We start from the raw sequence: 21567 nt of genomic DNA, 5'->3' as shown, positions 1-21567 counted from the left end.
ATAATAATAATAATAATAATAATAATTATAATTATTATTATTATTATACCCCGCCCATCTGGCTGGGTTTCCCCAGCCACTATGGGCAGCTCCCCACAGAATATTAATATTTATTATTATTATTATTATTATTATTATTAGTCTCTTGAGAGTTCCATGGACTGCAAGAAGATCAAACCTATCCATTCTGAAGGAAATAAGCCCTGAGTGCTCACTGGAAGGACAGATCTGAGGCTCCAATACTTTGGCCACCTCATGAGAAGAGAAGACTCCCTGGAAAAGACCCTGATGCTGGGAAAGATTGAGGGCACTAGGAGAAGCGGATGACAGAGGATGAGATGGTTGGACAGTGTTATTGAAGCTACGAACATGAGTTTGACCAAACTGCGGGAGGCAGTGGAAGACAGGAGTGCCTGGCGTGCTCTGGTCCATGGGGTCACGAAGAGTCGGACACGACTAAATGACACAACAACAACAACAACAACAACAACAAAAACAAAAACAAAGTGCTAAAACATCAAACTTCCCTAAACAGGGCTGCCTTCTGATGTCTTCCAAAAATCAGGTGCGTGTAGTTGTTTATTTCTTTGACATATGCTGGGAGGGCGTTCCACAGGGGTGGGTGCCACTACCGAGAGGGCCCTCTGCCTGGTTTCCTGTAACCTCACTTCTCACAGGGAGGGAACCGCCAGAAGGCCCTCGGCGCTGGATCTCAGTGTGTGGTAATAACTTGCTTCTTTTGCTGTCTTCCTTTACCAGAGGTAAGGAACCTTTTCTGCCAGGGAGGACAGATTGTTCTGTGTCCTCACCCCCAACCGTCACCTGTGATAGGTGGGCAGGACCTGACCTCAGCATCTTCTCATAGCACCCTCCCTCACACACCCCTGAGAAAGAATTTATTATGATAAAAGAAATAATATTTGAATGTATGGAAAATTTTGGGGGTATAAATTTGAGACTAAGGGGAGAAATAGAGAATAGTTAGATGGGAAAATAAATTTAGATTTGGATTGAGATAAATTACGGGCGGAATACAGTTGGTGTATTGAAGAATAGAAATAGTTGTGAGATAATGAATAAAATGTGTTAGAATGATTTTTTTAAAAATGAAAATTGCTTAATTTGGAGTTAAAAACGAACCCAGTGTGAGGGGAATCAAGGAAGTCTACAATGTTAATTAAAATCCTAGATTTGATATGTTCCCTTTTCATGTTTTTATTCCTGTTTTTGTGTGTGTTTTTCTTGTTTTTGTGAATTTTTGTAATTTGGAATGTTAGAAAATCAATAAATATTATTTGAAGAGAAAAAAAGAAAGAAAGAATTCGGAGAACTGTAGTTTACTCCCTCGCTGAGCTACAGTTCCCAGTGCCCTGAACAAACTACTGTTCCCAGGATCCTTTGAGTGGCGTGTTTGATCTGAATGCATTCAGTGTTCAGCTGCATGCTCAGCTACAGCCGGACGAAAGCTCCAAGCTGCGGTGGATCTGCTATTAGGGACTGCTGGGTACAGCCCCTTTTTTGTCCAGCCAGCTAAGTTCAGAAGGCTTACGGCACTCCCTATTAGTCACAATAGTATGTTAGTCACATGGGCAAGGAATAAGCAAGGTGTTGTTTTGCACTGTACATAACTGAGCATGTGATTAGGGGAAGGGCATGGCCAGCATCATGCACTGATAATTGGTAACGCTCAGCTCAAAAGTCCCCAGAGGTGAAGGAGAGCCTGCACAAACCTGGAGGCAGAATTACTTTAGCAGGCAACGAAAAGCTTTCTTCTGCTGTTGTTTTGAAAAATCTTTTTTCCCCCACTTCAGTAGTACAAACGCACACAGAAGCAGAGATAATGGATTGTGGCGTGATCACCTCCAAAACGGTTTTGCTACTGATCAGCCTGTTTTTTTGGGTAAGTAAGATGGAAAGAAAGCAGACCTGTATTTCGGTAATAACTTTCCTCCTATGGACTCTTTCCTGCAGATCTAAAGCAAGAGATGGATCTGCTGAGCTTAAAACACCTGTGTTTCTGTGAGTGTTTACTTTGTGGACAAAGCCCTTCCCCTTTTCCCCAAGTAAATGTACCCTAAGATTGTGCTCGGGCGTGAAGTTCTTGGGGTGCTGTTGCGGTTAAAGAGTTTCAGAATGGGATTGAGTTGCTGCAGCAGCAGCTTCCAGCAAAATATAAAATATGTAGACATCTCTCTGGTTACAGCGTGAAACTTTTAGTACCTGTACGGTATTGCTTTTTCTGTTGTTCAGGGTTCAGAAGCAGAGCTAGTAAAAGAAAAGGGAAGTTGGAAATCCCCTCCAGTCCCCCCCCCCACCTCAGTATTAACAAGGGATGCTAAGGCATTAAAGTGAGTTTGGGCGAACCTGTAACCTCCAGGTGTTGTTGGGACTCCAGATTCCATCATCCCAAACTGTTGGACATGCTGATGGGAGCTGGAGTCCATCAGTCTCAGGAGGGCTGTAGGCAGTGCTTTTTTTTCTGGGGGTACACAGGGGTGCGCATACCCCTAAACATTTTGTAAATCTTTGTACTTTTGTCCGCTTACTGTATTTATTTCCCCCGATTTTAACTATAAAACAGTCAATTTCTTGAGTCAAAATGAGAGTGCCCCTAAACATTTTTAAAAGGAAAAAAACACACTGGCTGTAGTAGGTCTCCCCATTGCTGCATTAGAAGCACTCTGAATGCCATGTATTAAACAAGGAGCCCCCGCATGCCGGTGCTGGCTAGTTTCCTATTACTTTTAACACACATGGCGAAGGAAGAAACTCTGCGGGGGAAGTTTTACTCCTGGAATGAAGCTGCAGTAATGGGAAAACCTTTTTTTATCTTTTTGATTCCTGCTTGCCATCTAGTTGCTTAACACACAGGATCTCTGCAGTAATGATAGTGATGATAAAAATAGCAAAGCATTTGGCAACCCTAGAATGAGAATGCCTCCGAGAAACTGAGCAGCGAAGGAGGGACAGGATATCCTGTAACAGGGTGTGGGTTTGTTTGAGGTTTGAGGACCTGACAGAACATTCTCAGTGCTGATTTTGGTTTAATCGGAAGGGGGAGAAACCTGTTTGGGTGCCTTAAAAGGAATTCTATAGGGCGGTTTTTATCTTTCCCCCAATATTCCATCGTTGGCCTTTAATAGCGTTCAATAAAGTTGCCTTTTTTCTAAGTGGCAAAATTAAGCAGAAATCTGATTTATTTACAGAGATCTAATACAAGGCAGATCTGCATTTGTGAGGCAGTTGATGTTCTGGTCTGAATTAAGTGTTTATTGGGACAGGTGGTGGTTGGAGGGAGGCAGTGGTGGATTTTGGGAATTTTTTATGACGTTCTTCCTCTGGGCACTGTACTTGATTCTCCCGGACCTTCATTTAATCCTTACAACAACCCTAGGAGGTAGGATAGGCTGAGAGTAAGAGACTGAGGGAAAGTCACCCATTGGGCTTCCTGGCTGAGTGGGACTCTCTGATCCCAGTCCTGGACTCTAGCCACTACACCACATTGCCTCTCTGCTTTAGATTAGGCTTTTAAACAGGCCAGCAGTCACCAGCAGAAGGATTGGCTGGGGCTGATGGGAGTTGTAGTCCAAAATATCAGGAGGCTGATGGAGTTGACGGAGGCTGAAACTGCTATTTGTCTGATTAACCTCGGGAGATAAAAGTAGGGAAGCTTTACAAAAGTTAGTTCTTTGGGTCGACGAATGTTCCCTTCGTAGGGAAGGCCTGGAGTCAGTGATTGCTCCCATGTTTTGTGTGTGGAAATGCCCAGCTACAAAACCCTGTCTGAAACCCTAGAATGCCACTGACAGTCAATGTGCAGTAGCTGATACAATCGTCATACCTCGGAAGTCGAACGGAATCCGTTCCGGAAGTCGGTTTGACTTCCAAAACATTTGGAAACCAAGGCACCGCTTCTGATTGGCTGCAGGAAGCTCCTGCGGCCAATTGGAACCCGCGGAACCCATGTTGGACGTTCGGGTTCCAAAGAACGTTTGCAAACCGGAACACTCACTTCCGGGTTCAAATCCCTGTGATGGGGTGAGCTCCCGTTGCTCGGTCCCTGCTCCTGCCAACCTAGCAGTTTGAAAGCACGCAGTGCAAGTAGATAAATAGGTACTGCTCTGGCGGGAAGGTAAATGGCGTTTCCGTGTGCTGCTCTGGTTCGCCCGAAGCGGCTTAGTCGTGCTGGTCACATGACCCAGAAGCTGTACGCCGGCTCCCTTGGCCAGTAAAGCAAGATGAGCGCCGCAACCCCAGAGTTGTCCACGACTGAACCTAGCGGTCAGGGGTCCCTTTACCTTACCACTTTAAACGGTCATGGCTTCCCCAAAGAATCCTGGCAACTGCCGTTTGTTAAGGATGCTGAGAGCTGTTTGGAGATCCCCTATTTCCCTTGCAGAACTATAATTCCCAGAATTCCTTGGACAGAGCGACTGATTGTTAAAGAGCTTTTGCTCCACCTCCTTTCATTGTCCATGTCACGCGGGAAGAGCGAAGTTCAGCAGGTGCAGCAACGAAGCTGCACCTATTGAACTTTGCTCTTCCACAGGAACCAAATAAGGAGCAGAACAGAAGCCATGGCTAGCTTTGCATCCAGCTGTCTTCATCAGGGTTGCAAGCCAGAAGTGGGTTGTTGGGTGTCTTGCAGGTCTGTACCTGTGGTTGCAAGCCATGTGCTTCTTAAAAAGATGCACACACGGGTGTGCTGTAGCACAAATGAACAGATGCACTGTAAAAAAAGAAAGAAAGAAAGAAAGAAAGAGAAGAAGGAAACGAGAGGCATGGTGCCCACGGCCCCTTCTCTTTTTCGAGTCCTCTTTAAACCACAGTGGGGATGTGCAACTGCGAATGCCCAGAACCACAATCCGAGTAACCTCTGAGTAACAGTTGCTGGAAATCCCAGTTGGGGAGAGAGCGATGTTTAGGGTTGCCAGGCAGAAATCCATAAAAATGTCTTTGAAAAAGTTCAACAAACTACTTTACCCCCCCCAAAAAAACCCTAAACAACTTTTGTTTGCTTTTTCTTTTACAGTATATAACAAATAAATAAACATAAAAATGTGCACCCCACCCCTGAGACTATCCAACACCCCAAAATTTCAACACCTCTTGCGATGGTTTGACCCCTTTCCATTTTAACAGTACAAATTCTACAAATGCCTTCCATATAGCCTCAAAATCCGGACAGAAAAGTTGCTGGGGCAAAGGGTGTTTAAGGAGATAACAGAAATCACTGGCTTAAAGCTGATGGAAAGTCCAGAGGTAGCATTGTTATCAACTGACAATGGGTTAGAAGGTTTGCAGACTAGGAAGGACTTGTTCACAGATTTATTGACAGCTGCATGAGTTATTATAGCTAGGACGTGGATGGGGCAAGGTGAATATCAAATGGAAGAGTGGTATAAAGTGGTGTGGGATAGAGCTATTAATGATAAACTAACATGTACTATTAAAGTAAGATGGGGAATACGCAGGAGAAATGATTTGATTTTTTTCAAAATATTGTCCGGCCCCCCCACAAGGTCTGAGGGACAGTGGACCAGCCCCCTGCTGAAAAAGTTTGCTGACCCCTGGGCTAGAGCAAGCACATCTCAAAATGCAAGAAAAAAAAAACCCTACCATTTATAACAATATGAAGCCAGAACAATGAGCTGCAAACACTCCCCTCTTCCTCCCTTCATCCTTTCCTTTCCTCTCTCTCACTCTTGGCACTATTATAAACGCAAGCACCAATAGAGGATTTGTTTTCTTGATTGTGGAGCTTTATGTAGCCAAAATGCCACCATCCATGCAGGTTTGGGGATTCCTAGCATTTGCAGAAGTATTAAAAAAAACTTTAGGGAGAGACCCTAAGTGAAGGGGGAACACCCCAAAACTACCCAATGAGGACTGAGCAAGCTTGGTGGGAACAGAGCATAGGAGCCAAGTCCTAGAGGCCAAGGTCCCTTTGCCCCCCCTCCAAAAAAAATTGAGCCCCCCCCAAGTTAATGGACATTGCCATTCAAATGGTGTGAGTGCACCCTGACATGTGACTGATTATGGGGGGTGGGGCATACCTGTCCCTGCAATATATTACACGGACAATATGAACTATACAGTGGTACCTCGGGTTACAGACGCTTCAGGTAACAGACGCTTCAGGTTACAGACTCTGCTAACCCAGAAATAGTACCCCGGGTTAAGAACTTTGCTTCAGGATGAGAACAGAAATCACGTGGCGGCGGCGCGGCAGGCCCCATTAGCTAAAGTGGTACCTCAGGTTAAGAACAGTTTCAGGTTAAGAAAGGACCTCCAAAACGAATTAAGTTCTTAACCCGAGGTACCACTGTACTGGGACCCAGGTGGCGCTGTGGGTTAAACCACAGAGTCTAGGGCTTGCTGATCAGAAGGTCGGCGGTTCGAATCCCTGCAACGGGGTGAGCTCCCGTTGCTCGGTCCCAGCTCCTGCCCACCTAGCAGTTCGAAAGCATGTCAAAGTGCAAGTAGATAAATAGGGACCGCTCCGGCGAGAAGGTAAACGGCGTTTCCGTGTGCTGCTCTGGTTCGCCAGAAGCAGCTTTGTCATGCTGGCCACGTGACCCGGAAGCTGTCTGCAGACAAACGCCGGCTCCCTCAGCCTATAGAGCGAGATGAGCGCCGCAACCCCAGAGTCGGACATGACTGGACCTGATGGTCAGGGGCCCCTTTACCTTTACCCTTTACCACTGTACTGGAATGCAGGAATGGCAGTCTGCAATTTGTATTCTCTTCGCTCTTTCCTACAGTACAGAAGCACTCCACGCTGCAAAAAATTATTGCAACATCCCAGTGGTGTGTGTGTGTGTGTGTGTGTGTGTGAGAGAGAGAGAGAGAGAGAGAGAGAGATTCATATGTATATTCTAAAGACTCTTCAGGGAGATTGGCCATATTAAGAGTCAATCTTATAGCCGAAAAGCTTACGGTTTATATATAATCAATTAATCAAAGGATCAAAAGAAAATGGAAAGTGTTTTGGGAATGCGTGGCCACTTATGCTTTAGCAACCATGAAGCTAGGCTTATTTTTTTTGGCTCTATCCCCTGGGAGAGTGATTGTGCAGCTTGTTTGCTTAAAGATTTAGAAGGGTGTTTGTGGAGAAATTCCACTGAGGTCCTGGTAGCTTTCCAGTCAGGTGGCAGTTCATGGGAAGTTCCATCAAGTCTCTCAGAAGAACAAAAGTACTGGGGAATAGAGGGTTGGAGAAAAGATCCAAGTCCAGTTTAAAGATGCTTAATAAAATAATAATTGGGAAGGTGTGTTGGAGCATGTGCAGAGTGCACCCTGTACACCCACAGAGCAGCAACAGCAGGTGCGTACCAATTCTTGGGATGGGAGAGGTGCAGCTTTAAAGGCAGAGCATGTGGCCAGCAGCCAGATTAAGCCCCAACGCTTTTTTTGGAGTGATAATGAAATGGTGAAGTGTATACTGAAATTCACTATGGGTGAATCCTAGAATCATAGCACTGTAGAGTTCAAAGAGACCCTGCGAGTCATCTAGCCCAAGCCCCTGCAATGCAGGAATCTCATCCAGTATTTATGCTGCCTTCTACCTTTCACCTTTCAAAGCAAAACTAATTTAAAAAACTACTCTTGATTTTAACAGCATCAAGAATCGCGGACAGCCTCAATGGTGCAATAAGCCTATTTATTGCATAGCTCTCAAATGGTGGGGGCAGTACCCCTGTTTCTGCATATTTCTCAAATGATGGGTCATCAATTAACACCTAGTTCTATGAGAGCAGAGAAGATGCTGTACTTTTTTTTCTAAGCAAACAGGTTCATCTTATTCATTCCATACCACCTTTTGGGGTTTGTTGTTAAAGCAATCCACATTGCTGCAGTAATATTATGTAAACTGTTTTGTGAGGTCCACCCGAAAAGCGGTATATAAATACTGCAGTTCCTGTTCCCAGCACCCTTAGAGTCATAGAATCATAGAACTGCAGAGCTGGAAGGGGTCATAAGGGTCATCTAGTCCAACCCCCTGCAAGTCAGGAATCTTCCACCCAATGTGGGGCTCAAACCCACAACCCTGAGACTAAGGGGTCTCATGCTCTACCAGTTGAGCCCTTAACAAACTACAGTTTGCAGGTGGGAAGCCAAGTGCTTTAATTCATGGTGTGGATGTGGTTGCGTCAAAGCACGTTTTCTACAAACTTTCCAGAACATTTCCTCCTCCCGTTCCAAGAGTCTTGACTTCTGAGGAAGTGTGCTTGTTGCACAAGACCTTCCAGCCAATTATAATTGGGCAACTGAAATTTCCCCATCTGTTTTTGAATCCCAGCCGAAAATAGTGATGGTCTTGGGGGGGGGGGTGTTTCCCTCCACCCCGCCCCTGCAATATGTCTTATGAATTTCAGAGAGTTTTGGTTGATGGCACTTAACCTATTCCTACCAGGAGAGGTAGCGGTTGCGGGAATCTGGGGTGAACCTCCTTCCTAAAGGATGCCACTGAGGCCCTTATGCTAAGAAATAAATCAAATAATTTATTGGGTAAGTGGTTTTGAGCCTGGCTGATTGAGCCAGAGAGTGATACAATGACCTACTTGAAAAGAGAGCAGTTCTTACTCCTTCTGCCATGAGCTAAAGAAGTCCTTGGATTGTGAACTCTTGGGCTGGGCTGACCTGTATGACGGGTGTGCCACTCATCGTTCTGGTTAAACCTCTTGAGATAAAGACGCCATCTTCTAAGTGCGGGAAAGCCTGAGTGCACTCGAGTGTTGAGCAAGATAAGTTTTTGTTTTAAGAGCAAAGGTGTTGCTGTGAAAGAAAGCTTTCTCCGAGGCCTTACTTGGACTATACATTTGAAGCAGTGTTATACCACTTTGAATGATATCCCCCCCCCAAGAATTTGAGGTAGTGTGATTTATTAAAGTTGCTGAGAGTTCCTTGGCAAACCCAAATTCCCCTCCCAGAGCCACAGTTCTCAGTGTGTTGCAACGGTCAAGGGTTTGGATTTGATATCCTGCTTTATCACTACCCAAAGGAGTCTCAAAGCGGCTAGCAATCTCCTTTCCCTTCTTCGCCCGCAACAGACACCCTGTGAGGTGAGTGGGGCTGAGAGACTTCAGAGAAGTGTGACTAGCCCAAGGTCACCCAGCAACTGCATGTGGAGGAGCGGAGACACGAACCCGGTTCCCCAGATTACGAGTCTACCGCTCTTAACCACTACACCACACTGGCTCTCACAGTCAATCCTTCTTTCCCAAAGAACTCTGGAATAGGGGGGTCTCCCGATTACTCTCAGGACCCTTAACAAACTAGTTCCTAGGATTCTTTTGGGGAAGGTATCTAGTTGGCCTCTGCGGATGTTTTTTTTATTAACGGTACAGTGTAGCTCTCTGGGTTGTAGTTTGGCGCAGCTTATTTTTTTTCAAGTTGTGAATCTTTGGTGGAGACAGATCTTTCTCCAGCATTGGATTTTGCATATACAGTCTAAGCGTATATTAGGGTTGCTGTACGTCTGGACATACCGAGACATTTTCAGAACATACTTGGAATACTGCTGTCGGAAGCAGTGTCCGGGCGGAAATCGGCAAAAATGTCCTGGAAAATCCGGACATATGGCAACGCATGTCGGCAGTGTAGTTTTGGGCGTTTTTACTTTTAAAAAAGCATCCATTTTTTGTGATTTTGCTCAAAAAGCTCAACAACAAAACTTTAAAAAGCTCAATAACTTTGCTTCCCCCCCCCCAAATAACATGTGTGTCTGGATTTTCACTAATTGAAATATGGCCTAGCATATATTCCCCTTTAAAAAAAAAAGTACAGGGAAATAACTGGAAGATCAATAGGTTTGTTTGTGCCTTTAAGAAGCCTTCTGGGATGGTGAGTTTGTTGCTACAGAGGAGCCGACTAAACTTACCTCTTCCTATGTTGAAAGGAAGGAGCTACAAAGCCTGCAAGTCTATGTACAGGTATGCATGTCTCTATTTAGAAATCGGGTCCTCCCTAAACAGAGGGCACGTGTTGTGGTGGGACCTGGTAATAATCAAGCCTTGTGTTGTGGGTGGGAACATTGGAGCAGCCACAACACCCTATTGGTGGCCCCTCGAACTAGGGAGCAATTGGGCTAGCAGGATGCCAGTCAAAGCAGTTCAAGGGAGCACTACCTAAGCTGAGGCACATGCCCTGAGCTTCTTCTTTCGGGCTCTTTGCATCAGAAGACCCGCCCACCTCTCCCTATATTTAGGGCTTGCACTTGACCTTGCTATGCCATCATGTGTCGCCTGTCGTTGCGACAGGGGCACGGCAGGAATTTTCCCCACTTGGCTGATGCCATTTGGGTTTTGGCTGCTGCGTAGCAAATCGTCACAACTTGTAAGGTTGCGGATAGGCTCTGGTTCTTGTGGATAGGGGTGGCAGGGTGCCTAGCCATCCCTATGCATTGGGTATTCCTTTACCAAGGAATCCATGGACTCATGGTTGGTCTTCCCCGAGCGGGGTTGTGCCTGGAGCCTGAGTCCAGGGGACATCTGGGTGGTGGCCTAGCAGACCCCCCTGCTTGCCGCTGTCCCAGGGGTTCACCCAAGGCTGACTTATGGTTGGTGCCCAGGGTCAGCGCTGCCTGCAGGGCTACAGGTAGCTAGCCAAACCAGAGCCTATGCAACCACTCACTTGATTTGTACGGTGGTCCCTCGACTTGCGAATTTAATCAGTTCCGAACGGACCTTCGTAAGTCAAAAAAATTGTAAGTCGAAGTCAATGGGGGAAAAAATATTTAAAAATTGTAAGTTGAAAAAATCCTATCTAAGCCGCATCCAAAATGGCGGATGGAACTTCCTTTGTAACTCGAAACATTCGTACGTCGAGTCATTCGTAAGTCGAGGTACCACTGTAATCAATAAAGTTGTGGCCTAAATTCTGCCAAAAACCAAACCAAAAATTTGAGTCCTGTCTGAATTTATTTCTAGGCTTGGTTAAAAGGTCTCCACACGCAAATAAGTTCTGATGCGTTTAATAGGGTTTACTTTCTGGGAACTGAAGTTGTTCTTAAGTGTTGTGATGTCCAAGCTAGCTAGGCAAAAGAGGAAGTATTTGCACTTTTAATAGTATGACAAGTTAATATCACGAACCACATCACATGAGTCTGCCTCATCATGTTCCTTATGGTTCGGCTTGGCGTACAGAATTTCCAAGCAAATTTGTCCTCTTAATATTTTGCATTTGCAAATGGGAATTATATTCGAGTATGTTTGTTTTTGTTTGTTTATCTTGTATACACTCCACTACATCCTGCCAGGATTTTTTTTAGGCCAGGTAACCAGAATTAACAAATGGAAGCTCTTCGTACAATGGTTGAACTGCAAGCGTTTTCACCGTTGTGTTGATGTGTCAGATGCAATCGCACACAACTGGGAAGCTAACCGTTGCCTGTTCGCAGCAAAGTTGTAGAGCAGGGTTTGGACTACAACTGCTATCAGCCCCAGTCAGCCCAACTCTACTGGTTGGGGCTGATGTGAGTTGCAGTCCAAACTTTCCAGAGGGCACCAGGTTGGCAAAGTCTGTTATAGAGGCTGCCGTTCCTTTCAGCAAGAAGCTTTCCAAGGAACTCTGTAGGAAGGCACATTTTTTCAGAAGGAAGTTTTCCATGACTGCTGTAATAATCAACAACCGTTTCAGAACGAAATGTATTTTTAAATCAGAAGCATGACAAATGTCGGTCTTATGCCTGATGCACTTAATTTAAAGCCAAGCATGTGGTTCGAATTATATTGAGAGCAAATAAGACTGTTGACTGCTGACAGATAATTAGCTGGCATCTTTGTTCCAAAGATGAGCTCATAGATTCCCTAGAAGACCTATAACGTTCATTCAGGCCTGGCCCTATCATTTGGCAGCGTGTGACCATGTCCTCGGGTAACAGATGCGGCAGAAGGGGGTCAGCCTCCTGGTTGTACTGTTTGGTTGGGGATCAGAGCTGTGGGTGCCACATGAATTATATAACACCAAGTTCCCCTGCCTCTCTTCGTCAGGACTCAGAGCAAAGCAACATCAGAACCTGGAGACACACTTCTGGTTGACCGCTGTGAGAACAGAATGATGGACTGGATAGGCCTTTGGTCTGATTCAGGAGGGGTGTTCTTAAGTTAACTCTGAATTGTAGTAGGCAAGTTGTCTCGCAGCAATATGCAAGCTAGGTCAAATCCTGTGGCTAGATCCAGTACAGACCAGTCTTGGAAGGAGTCATTTGGGTTCACTGGGAACCGGGTGGAGGAAGTCATAATAGCTTAAACTGGTTTATCTGATACTATTTTGAAACAACATTTTGCTTTATATTAAGGTTGCAGCAGCTGGACTTTCTTATGTTGGCGCATATGTCCTCAACACCTACAAGGAATATGACCCTTTCCTCCAGGATAAATACCCTCTCCTGCCGGCTGTCATCATCATTGGTGTTGCCGTGGTGATGTTCGTTATCGGCCTCATTGGCTGCTGTGCTACAATCCGTGAATCCAAGATTGGGTTGGGAGTGGTAAGTAAGGAGTCTGTCCCTGAAAATGCCTTCTGTAACAACTCCATGGCGCCAGAGAGAGGGAACCATAGAGGACAAGGGCTTGTCCACACTTCCACTTTTCCACGGGGCCAAATGGTTTTCTGTTTGCTGCACTGCTTTTCCCAGACAAACCTGCTCTTTAGCGCTGAATCGGAGCAATTGTCAATCAGCTGAAAACTTGATTGATGCTTATTCCAATTCAGTGGTCAATATCAGGTTTTCCTGGGGGAAAGCGACAGGACAACTGAAAGTCTAAATGAGCCCCAAGTGTCTGTCCACCCTCTTCCAGACAAGTCACTTGCCCTTTGGCTTGCCTTCCTGTTGCTGGGGCCTTGTAGTTGCTAGAAGGAAAGGTCATTACCACGTAAAATTTGTAGCTGGAGGTCTCTTAAGCATGCCCACTTGAGACTGAATTCCGTCATAACTAAGAAGACTTCAGAAGAGGATGGGAGCATTAATGTGAACTATACCACGTGACAGCTCTTCGGATATTTGAAGATGGCTTTCATATCTGTGATTCTCCAGTGGTTTGGCTTCACTCCATTGTTTCTCAAGACAGACAGATGCCAAGCAACCAATCCACCAATATCATATCACCTCTCAGTCTCCTCTTCTCCAGGCTAAACACACCCAGCTCCCTCAACCATTCCTCATAAGCCTTGGTTTCTGGACCCTTTCTCATCCTCCTCTGCACATGTTCTAGCTCAGCGTTTCTCAACCGCTGTTCCGCGGCACACTAGTGTGCCGCGAGACCCTGGCTGGTGTGCCGCGACGTGCGGCGACGAGAAGGGCGATTTGCATTGTCACGTGCCTGGCGGCCGCCAATAAGCAACACTAACCCGCCGGAAAGGAAGCCGGCCAGGTCATGACGCGGGGCGAGCGCAGCTCTCAACAGCCACCACCACGGGAGGGTGGTTTTAGACAAACTTAAAGAAGCTGGCTGGATGAGCTCAACCTGAAACTTGCTGAGCAAAGGATTGTGCTGGCAGAGAAATCAGCAGCTTGTGAAGCCTTATTACAGGAGATTGCAACCAACACAGCAATTGGCAAGTGTTTCTTACAGTCATAATTATATAGTCAATATAGGGTGGCACAGAGTTAATTTTTTAAACTTTTTTAATGGTGGTTTGCCTCGTGATTTTTTTCATGGAACAAGTGTGCCTTGGCCCAAAAAAGGTTGAGAAACACTGATCTATGCACTGTGGCTTTATCTGAAATACTGTTTGTATGGTGTGTGTGTGTGTGTGTGTTCTAGCTTGTCAATATCCTTCTTAAACTGGGGTGTCCAGAATTGGACACTAGGTGATGCTAGGCAACAGGTCTCTCACCCCCACCCCTCACACAAGGCTTCTTCACCCCAGCATGTCATCTTATATGTCTACAACACCTGTACACCAGCCTCTTCCTAACAAACTCTTCCTTTCCTTCAGTTCCTGATCATTATCCTGTTGGTCTTCATTGCTGAGGTGGCAGCTTTTGTCCTTGGATTCATTTACAAAGGACAGGTGAGCAAAAACAGACGTATGTATTCTGTACCAATGACGGGGGGGTGGCGATGTGGGGGGTGGAAATGCAATTATGAATTCCTCTCATTCTGTGAAGACTGGGGGCTCAACCACCTTTCCATTTACCCCTCCACTTTCCCCCCAGGAAAGCCTACAGATTAGTGCTGAATTGGAACAAACAGCAATCGGGTTCCCCACGAATTGCCATTTGTTCCAATTTAGCACTAAAAGAGCAGGTTTTCCAGGGACAACTGGGAGTGTGGATGAGCTTTGGGCCAGAGCAGTGGTGAACCATACCAACCCGGAGCTACATTCACAGCATATATTCAAAGCACTACGATGCAACTTTAAGCAGTCATGGCTGCACCCAAAGAATTGTGAGAGTTGCAGTTTGTTAAGGATGCCTAGAGTTAGCGTAAGCCTATTCCCCTCAGAGGTGGCACTGTGGTCTAAACCACTGAGCCTCTTGGGCTTGCTGATGGGAAGGTCAGCAGTTCAAATCCGCATGATGGGGTGAGCTCCCATTGTTCTGTCCCAGACATAGGCAAACTCCGGGCCCTCCAGATGTTTGGGACTACAATTCCCATCATCCCTAGCTAACAGGACCAGTGGTCCTGTGGTCCTCACATTGCTACAATTCCCAGAGTTTCCTGTGAAGAGGGATTGATCGTTAAATCACTCTGGAAATGGCTTTTAAAAATGCAAATATCATCAGTTGGGAAGGGAGTATGTGCTGGGGACAACTGGGTCCACAGGAAAGGCAGAAGGGGGCATTGAAACCTTTTATTTATTGTTGGCAGACTGTGAGAAGAATCCCACTTCTGAAAGAGAAATCACAAAGGAGGAATTTCCTCCCAATACAATTACAACTTCAGAGGAGGGGGCGCTTTCTTCAGCTGAGGGGCTACAGTGATCTTCTCTGTTTTTTGCAGTTGAGGGCCTTTCCGTTCTTGAACAAACCCTCACAGTTCTGTCTTCCTGCAGGTAAAAACAGATTTGCATGAACCGATGCTGCAATCATACAAGAACTATGACGGGAAAACGGAAGAGTCACACATCATAGATTTCTTACAGCAAGAGGTTGGGAAACTTTATGTTCTGTTTAAAATTATCGTCACAAACTTCCTCCTCTGGTTGAAAATCCTGTTATTACTGGGTAGTCCTAGAACTATGAATGTTGGCTCATTTTGCATACTTTATCCTGTTTGCAGTTTCCTTCCAGTCCCCCCCCCCTTTTTAAAGAAATAACTACAGGAAAAATAACCACTGGGCTGTTCCAGATAATCTGTTTCAGGGTTTGTTTTTTTAGCGTGCAGTTGGACAAGAGTTTCTTTCCACTCTGCCAATATTTTGCAGGAAGGATTCAATCACACAATGGCGAATGTAGGTTTGCACAGTCAGCGTGAATTAACACAGTCTTGTGCACTAAAGCCACTTAAAAATATAAATAGGTTTTTTTTGCGGTAAGGAAAAGTGATAATCAAATGCACTGGGAAGTGTGGTATAATAACCGATTGACAGGAAGTAATAAATAACCTCTGTGCAAACAAATAAGAATGTGTTCAAATCAGAGTGGATACTCAGTAAACAGCAGGAGTCGTATAACCACCTCACAGACTTTGTGCAAACATATCAGGATAAACGCTGGATGAACAAGGCTTCTGGAGACACACATTCACCCCAAATGTAGTTGTTTCCACAAAATTAAATTAAGCCATTTCCTGATCTTGTGCAATCCATTCTTATTTCAAAAGGCCCATGTTCTACTTAGTAAAAAACAATGATTCAGTACAGAAGCGAAACCTATTTCAGAGATCATATTCCCCTTAAATCTATCCCACATTTTCATTATGCCTGAAAGTTGCAGCTTTTAAAAACAATGGCCAGTCAGCTTCTTAAGTTACACAAACATTTTGCAGACAGAGGAATTATATCCAGGAAATGTTCATTCAATGTCATAGCAGGTGTGTTTTTCCACTGGTATAAACCAACTGGCTAAATTCCGTAATTGTGATACATCATCCAGTGGCGGAGCTTCATGCTCTGGCACCAGGGGCGGAGAGCAGGCGTGGCGTGGCTGGCGCGCATTCTGGGGGCGTGGCGCACCGCCCCTAGGGCGTGGCATGTGTTCTGGGGGCGTGGCGCCCAGCACGGGCGGGGGCAGCCGCGATGGCACCCTTGGGATCACACTGCCCGGGGCGGCGCACCCCTATCGCCTCCCCTTCCTACGCCCCTGACATAATCGTCAATTTACTGCAATTGCTTTTGCCGAGTTTCTTTTAGCAGGAGACTCTTTCATTATTCCTTTGATTCTTGCGGCAATTGTGTATACAGTGGTACCTCTGGTTACAAACTTAATTCGTTTTGGAGGTCCGTTCTTAACCTAAAACTGTTGTTAACTTGATGTACCAGTTTAGCCAATGCTGCCTCCTGCTGCCGCCGCCACAATTTCTGTTCTCATCCTGAGGTAAAGTTCTTAACCCGAGGTACTACTTCTGGGTTAGCGGAGTCTGTAATCCAAAGTGTTTGTAACCTGAGGTACCACTGTATTCTCTCCGTGTATTGCAAAGTGGTCCTTGTGGAAGCATAAGGGCTAGCCGCTTGTGCCTCCTTGTATCAAAACTTAGACTTCTTGCATTAATAGCACAATCGTGTCAAAACAGACTCCCTGCAGCCTCTGTTTATGCATTTCAAAAATGTAATTACGGTGTTTTCATGAGGCTCAGTGCATTTTTTAAAGATGGCTCAGGCCACAGTTCTTTTTTTGTTTAAACATTTATAACACATGCTTTTGAGATCTTGCAAATTCTTGAAAGTGAGAGGGGCGCACCCTGTTTGCTTTCATTCACAATTTCGTTCTTTGCAGCTTCAGTGTTGTGGAGTCGACAACTACACCGACTGGATTGGTAGCCGATGGTACAACGCCACCGGCAACCACAGCGTTCCTGTAAGCTGCTGCAAGCGAGACGCCATTAAGAAAAACTGCACAGGGCAACTGAGTGACCTGGAGTTTCTCAATACACAAGTAAGGGCATGTTGCAGTCAGTACTTGCATGGGAATAACAAAATTGCTGGGCACCTGGAACCAAAGGCTGGTGTGAGCCATCTCTTAAGATGATTGCAAGGTGTAAATAAAGCAGCACGATTTTGAAAACCCTAACATTTGGGATTTCTGGCTACCCCTCAGATCAGATCTGGCAGAGATTCCACACTGGCTCACAGTTCTTTCCTGTTTTGTTTTTGTGGCAGTGGTGTAAACTGCTGATATCTACAACTGTAACGGATGGGGGAGACATTCAATTCTGTTAGTGTTTTGATAGGAAACTGCATAACTCATCCTTCTCAAACCACAGCAGGAACAAAAACATCACCACCTTTGAAATTTGACCTTGTCCAAATTTTGCAGCGCAGTTCTCAAACCCAAATGCCGTGTACAAACGTGCACATGTTCGTGAAGATAGCATACAAAACGCACCAAAGTTGGGGAAAATTGCATACAAAAAAAGGTGTTTATTAGGAGGGAAATTACACTGAAATGGTGAAAAACTTCCAAGAGGTGTTTTTTTAAAAAAAAATGCAATTTGCTTAAGAAATGGCGTGAACAGAATTTAAAGTGGGGAAATTGGGAGGGCCAAAATAGATTTCTCTTTCCTTAATGACCATTCTCTTTCCTTCTTTCTTTCTTTCTTTCTTTCTTTCTTTCTTTCTTTCTTTCTTTCTTTCTTTCTTTCTTTCTTTCTTTCTCTTTCTCTCCCCCACATCTGCAAATTCTCCCTGCAGGGCTGTGAGGAGAAGGTGGAGTCTATTCTGCAGAGTGTCCTCAACTACGCTATGCTTGTCATCCTAGGATTTGCCGTTGTGAAGGTATTTATACTCTGACCTTGACACGAATGCCCCAGAGCAGAAAGGTACACAGTCTGAACCATAAATTAAACAATAAGTTTCAAAACAGCATTAAATCAAAACAAAAGATTCAGGCTACCATGCAAGTTTTTCAGTGCTAGGTGGAAACCTTCCAACTTGCCCTGGGCATTTTATACTTCAGGTGATGTTAAAAATTCTGTTTTATCTTGCCTTTAGCTCCTTTTGATTTTTTTTTTAGTTGGTTCGGTTTTGTGTTGCCACTGCCTTCGTGTCCGGAATGTAACCTTTCTAGTAATAGCATAGAATCGTAAAGTTGGAAGGGTCCCCAAGGGCATAGCTGCCAAGTTCCGGCCTGAGAAATAAGGCACTGGACCGGAAGTAGCAGACCGGAAGTAGCGCTGCTGCCATTTTGGAACTGGGCGGAGCATGCTCAGAAGCGACTTTTGATGCTGCTCTGCTCTGTTCCAAAATGGCCGCCGCACCAGAAGTCGCGCTGCAGCCATTTTGGAACTGGGCAAAGCAGCATCAAAAGTCGCTTCTGAGCATGCTCCGCCCAGTTCCAAAATGGCCGTTGCACCGGAATAAACCAGGGAAAAACAAAAAAAAACCATTTTTTCGGCTGGGGACAGCTGGGAAAACGGGGGTTTCCCGGGGAATACGGGAGACTTGGCAGCTATGCCCAAGGGTCATCTAGCCCAACCCCTTGAAACCCAGGAAGTGCAGTTGCTGGTTCGTGGTGAGGGAACAAAACTAGGTGAACCTTTGTGGCCTCATCCATCAGGACCTTAAGTTTTGATTCCCTCTGAATCCTTGGTTTGCGTAGCCTTTGCCTTGCCATTATCCAGTATGTTTCTTAAAGCATAATCGAACAACATTGCCACCTGTAGACAAGCAAAGTTTAGTGCTTCCCAATTGCCTGTAGTGCTCCTTTAAATAAACTAGAGTCTGACAGGTGTTCTAATGGCACTGGGACAATGTTTTTATTTCATTTTCTTAGCCTATACAGTGGTGCCTTGGTTCTCGAACGTAATCCGTTCTGGAAGTCCGTTTGTCTTCCAAAATGTTCGAAAACCGATTGGCTGCAGGAGCTTTCTGCATTCAAGCAGAAGTCGTGTTGGGTGTTCTGCTTCCGAAAAACATATAAAAACCAGAACACTTACTCCCGGGTTTTCGGCGTTTGGGAGCCGATTTGTTCGTCAACTAAGCCATTCGAGAACCAAGGTTCCTCTGTATACCCCTTTGTATTTCAGCAGAAATCTCTTAGCGGTGTATGAATTGCAATGAAAAGGAATAAATAAAAGCAAGGCTGTGCAAATTTCACATTCGGAACCGAGCAAAACAACTAAGAGCCACAAATGCAAATATACAAGACATCAGGATATATCAAGATGTATCAAAACGCAACATAATAATGTTACTGTATAAGCATTTCATAAATGTTACAGGAAACATAGAGGGTATGATTCATAGAGTCATAGGACTGCAGAATGGGAAGGAACCACAAGGGTCTGCTAGTCCAAGCCCCTGCAATGGAGGAATCCTTTACCCAAAGTAGGACTTGAACCCATGACCTTAAAATTAAGAGTCTCATGTTCTACCAATTGAGCTACCCATCTAATGAGTCCCATCCGTAGAAGCCTTGCACAAGGACTTCCACTTCCACAATGGGACTTCCACCTTCTCCCCTGCCCCGCCTCCCACCTGTGCCCTGTGGGGGCCAGGAGAACCCCCCAGAACAGCATGTGGGGCACAGAGAAGAGGGGAAATTGTTCCATCTGGCGAGCTGAAATGCTTGGCAAAGCACAACGTTGAATTCCTCCCATGGTGCCATTTCCAAAATCTACACATTCCCAGAACTCAAAACTAAAGTACATAGCCCCCAAGAACACCCAACTATCTCCTTACAGCCACCAAATCATTCCATCTGCTTGAGTTTAAATGGATTACAAAAGGGGGCCTTAATATGGGCAGTGGGGTGGGGTAGAGTCAACTTTCAAACTCTTTAAGTGCCATGAACATTGCTGGTGCTGTTTAAAATAATGACGATTGCCTTCTCGTTTCAGTTCTTTGGCATGCTTAGTGTCTGTATGCTGACCTGCAAGAGAGAACAGCACAATGGTTACCATCCATTGTCGGGGACATTTGCTTGACCGGAAGATGGAGAGTGACCCTTCGTTCTGCTCTTCCAAGATAAAATGGACTTGGGAAAGATGCTCTGAGCAGAAAATGTTTTGCCTGCTTTTGTAAAATGCTGAATCCTTATCTCGGTGAACAGAAAGGAGATTCCTTTCAAAGCTTGTTATTAAATGTGACCTGACTTGGATTTAACATATCTACTGGTGATTCAGCTTGAGAATCTTTGATGTAGGGAATTTGTGTCCAGATGTTTAAACTTTCCGAGCACAATTCAAAGTGTTGGTGCTGACCTTTAAAGCCCGAAACGGCCTCGGTCCAGTATACCTGAAGGAGCGTCTCCACCCCCATCGTTCTGCCCGGACACTGAGGTCCAGCGCCGAGGGTCTTCTGGCGGTTCCCTTGCTATGAGAAGCCAAGTTACAGGGAACCAGGCAGAGGGCCTTCTCGGTGGTGGCACCCACCCTGTGGAATGCCCTCCCACCAGAGGTCAAAGAGAACAACAATTACCAGACCTTTAGAAGGCATCTCAAGGCAGCCTTGTTTAGGGAAGCTTTTAATGTTTGATTTCTGTATTTTAATGTTTTGTTGGAAGCCGCCCAGAGTGGCTGGGGGAACCCGGCCAGATGGGCGGGTATAAATAATAAATTATTATTATTATTATAAACTACAACGCCCTGTGGAGCGCCCTCCCGCCAGGTGTCAAAGAAATAAACAACTATCTGACCTTTAGAAGACATCTGAAGGCAGCCCTGTTTAGGGAAGCTTTTAATATTTGATGAATTAATTCTATTTTAATATTTTGCTGGAAGCTGCCCAGAGTGGCTGGGGCAACCCAGTCAGATGGGCGGGGTATAAATAATAAATTATTATTAAATTATATTACTATCACCCCTCGCCATTGGCCATGCTTGTGGGGGCTGGTGGGAGTTGTAGTTCAGCAACATCTGGAGTTGAACTGAAATGGCTCCCTTTCCTTACAACAGCATATGAAGCCTTAAACCTTACAGTAGCCCAGCAGGTACCATTCTGCTGTTTCACAGATGAATGTGGTTCTAACATAAATTATTTTTTCAAACTGTTAAAGGACTCGGTGTGTTTTCCCTTGCCTGCTGGGTGTTCTGAATGCAGGATAAGGTTTTCAGCATTCAGCAGTGAAAGACAGTCAGAGAAGAATCTTGTGAATCTCGTCTCACTTCTTTGAACGTGAGCACTGCAAAATAAGAGATAGATTTTAGGTGAGTGTTGCCATTTGCTGGTGGAGTTTTTGGACAGCTGCAAATTTCACCTGGGACTATCAGCATTCAGATGTGAATGTCAACATACCACCATCCACATTCCCTAGACTCTTAAGCGTGGAGGGATGAAGCTTTTGCATGTTGTGCACACAAGTAAAAAGCTACGGATGTCAGCTTTGATTATCTAATTCACACCAACAGCAGCTTTTCACGCAAGATGAAGTGACCAGCAGTATAAAAACTGATAGCACTAGACGGTGTCTGGATTAAGACTGTGTGACCCTGAGATCCGTGCTTGCAGCCACTTGCCTTG

The 21567-nt window shown here is 45.2% G+C and overlaps 1 protein-coding gene across 1 annotated transcript; it reads left to right on the top strand.

Moving 5' to 3' along the window:
* The first annotated feature begins 1637 nt into the window (after nt 1-1637).
* On the top strand, nt 1638-20215 carry LOC118077192 (tetraspanin-36). Its single transcript, XM_035100665.2, has 7 exons — nt 1638-1900; nt 12302-12493; nt 13945-14019; nt 15004-15099; nt 16886-17044; nt 17800-17883; nt 19947-20215. The coding sequence occupies exons 1-7, from the start codon at nt 1841-1843 to the stop codon at nt 20031-20033; spliced, it is 753 nt and encodes a 250-aa protein (XP_034956556.2). The 5' UTR covers nt 1638-1840; the 3' UTR covers nt 20034-20215.
* Nucleotides 20216-21567: the final 1352 nt, after the last annotated feature.

This window comes from Zootoca vivipara, chromosome 11, assembly GCF_963506605.1.
Source record: "Zootoca vivipara chromosome 11, rZooViv1.1, whole genome shotgun sequence".
Lineage (NCBI taxonomy): Eukaryota > Metazoa > Chordata > Lepidosauria > Squamata > Lacertidae > Zootoca > Zootoca vivipara.
Note: the sequence above shows the minus strand (reverse complement) of the source record. Positions and strands in the feature narration are given on the sequence as shown.

Bases quoted from the DNA above. Each gene is read 5' to 3' on its own strand.
- LOC118077192 (XM_035100665.2), top strand. From the start codon at position 1,841: ATGGATTGTGGCGTGATCACCTCCAAAACGGTTTTGCTACTGATCAGC. The intron at 12,494-13,944 runs GTAAGTAAGGAG...CCTTTCCTTCAG, and splicing joins CCAAGATTGGGTTGGGAGTG to TTCCTGATCATTATCCTGTT. The intron at 17,045-17,799 runs GTAAGGGCATGT...TTCTCCCTGCAG, and splicing joins TGGAGTTTCTCAATACACAA to GGCTGTGAGGAGAAGGTGGA.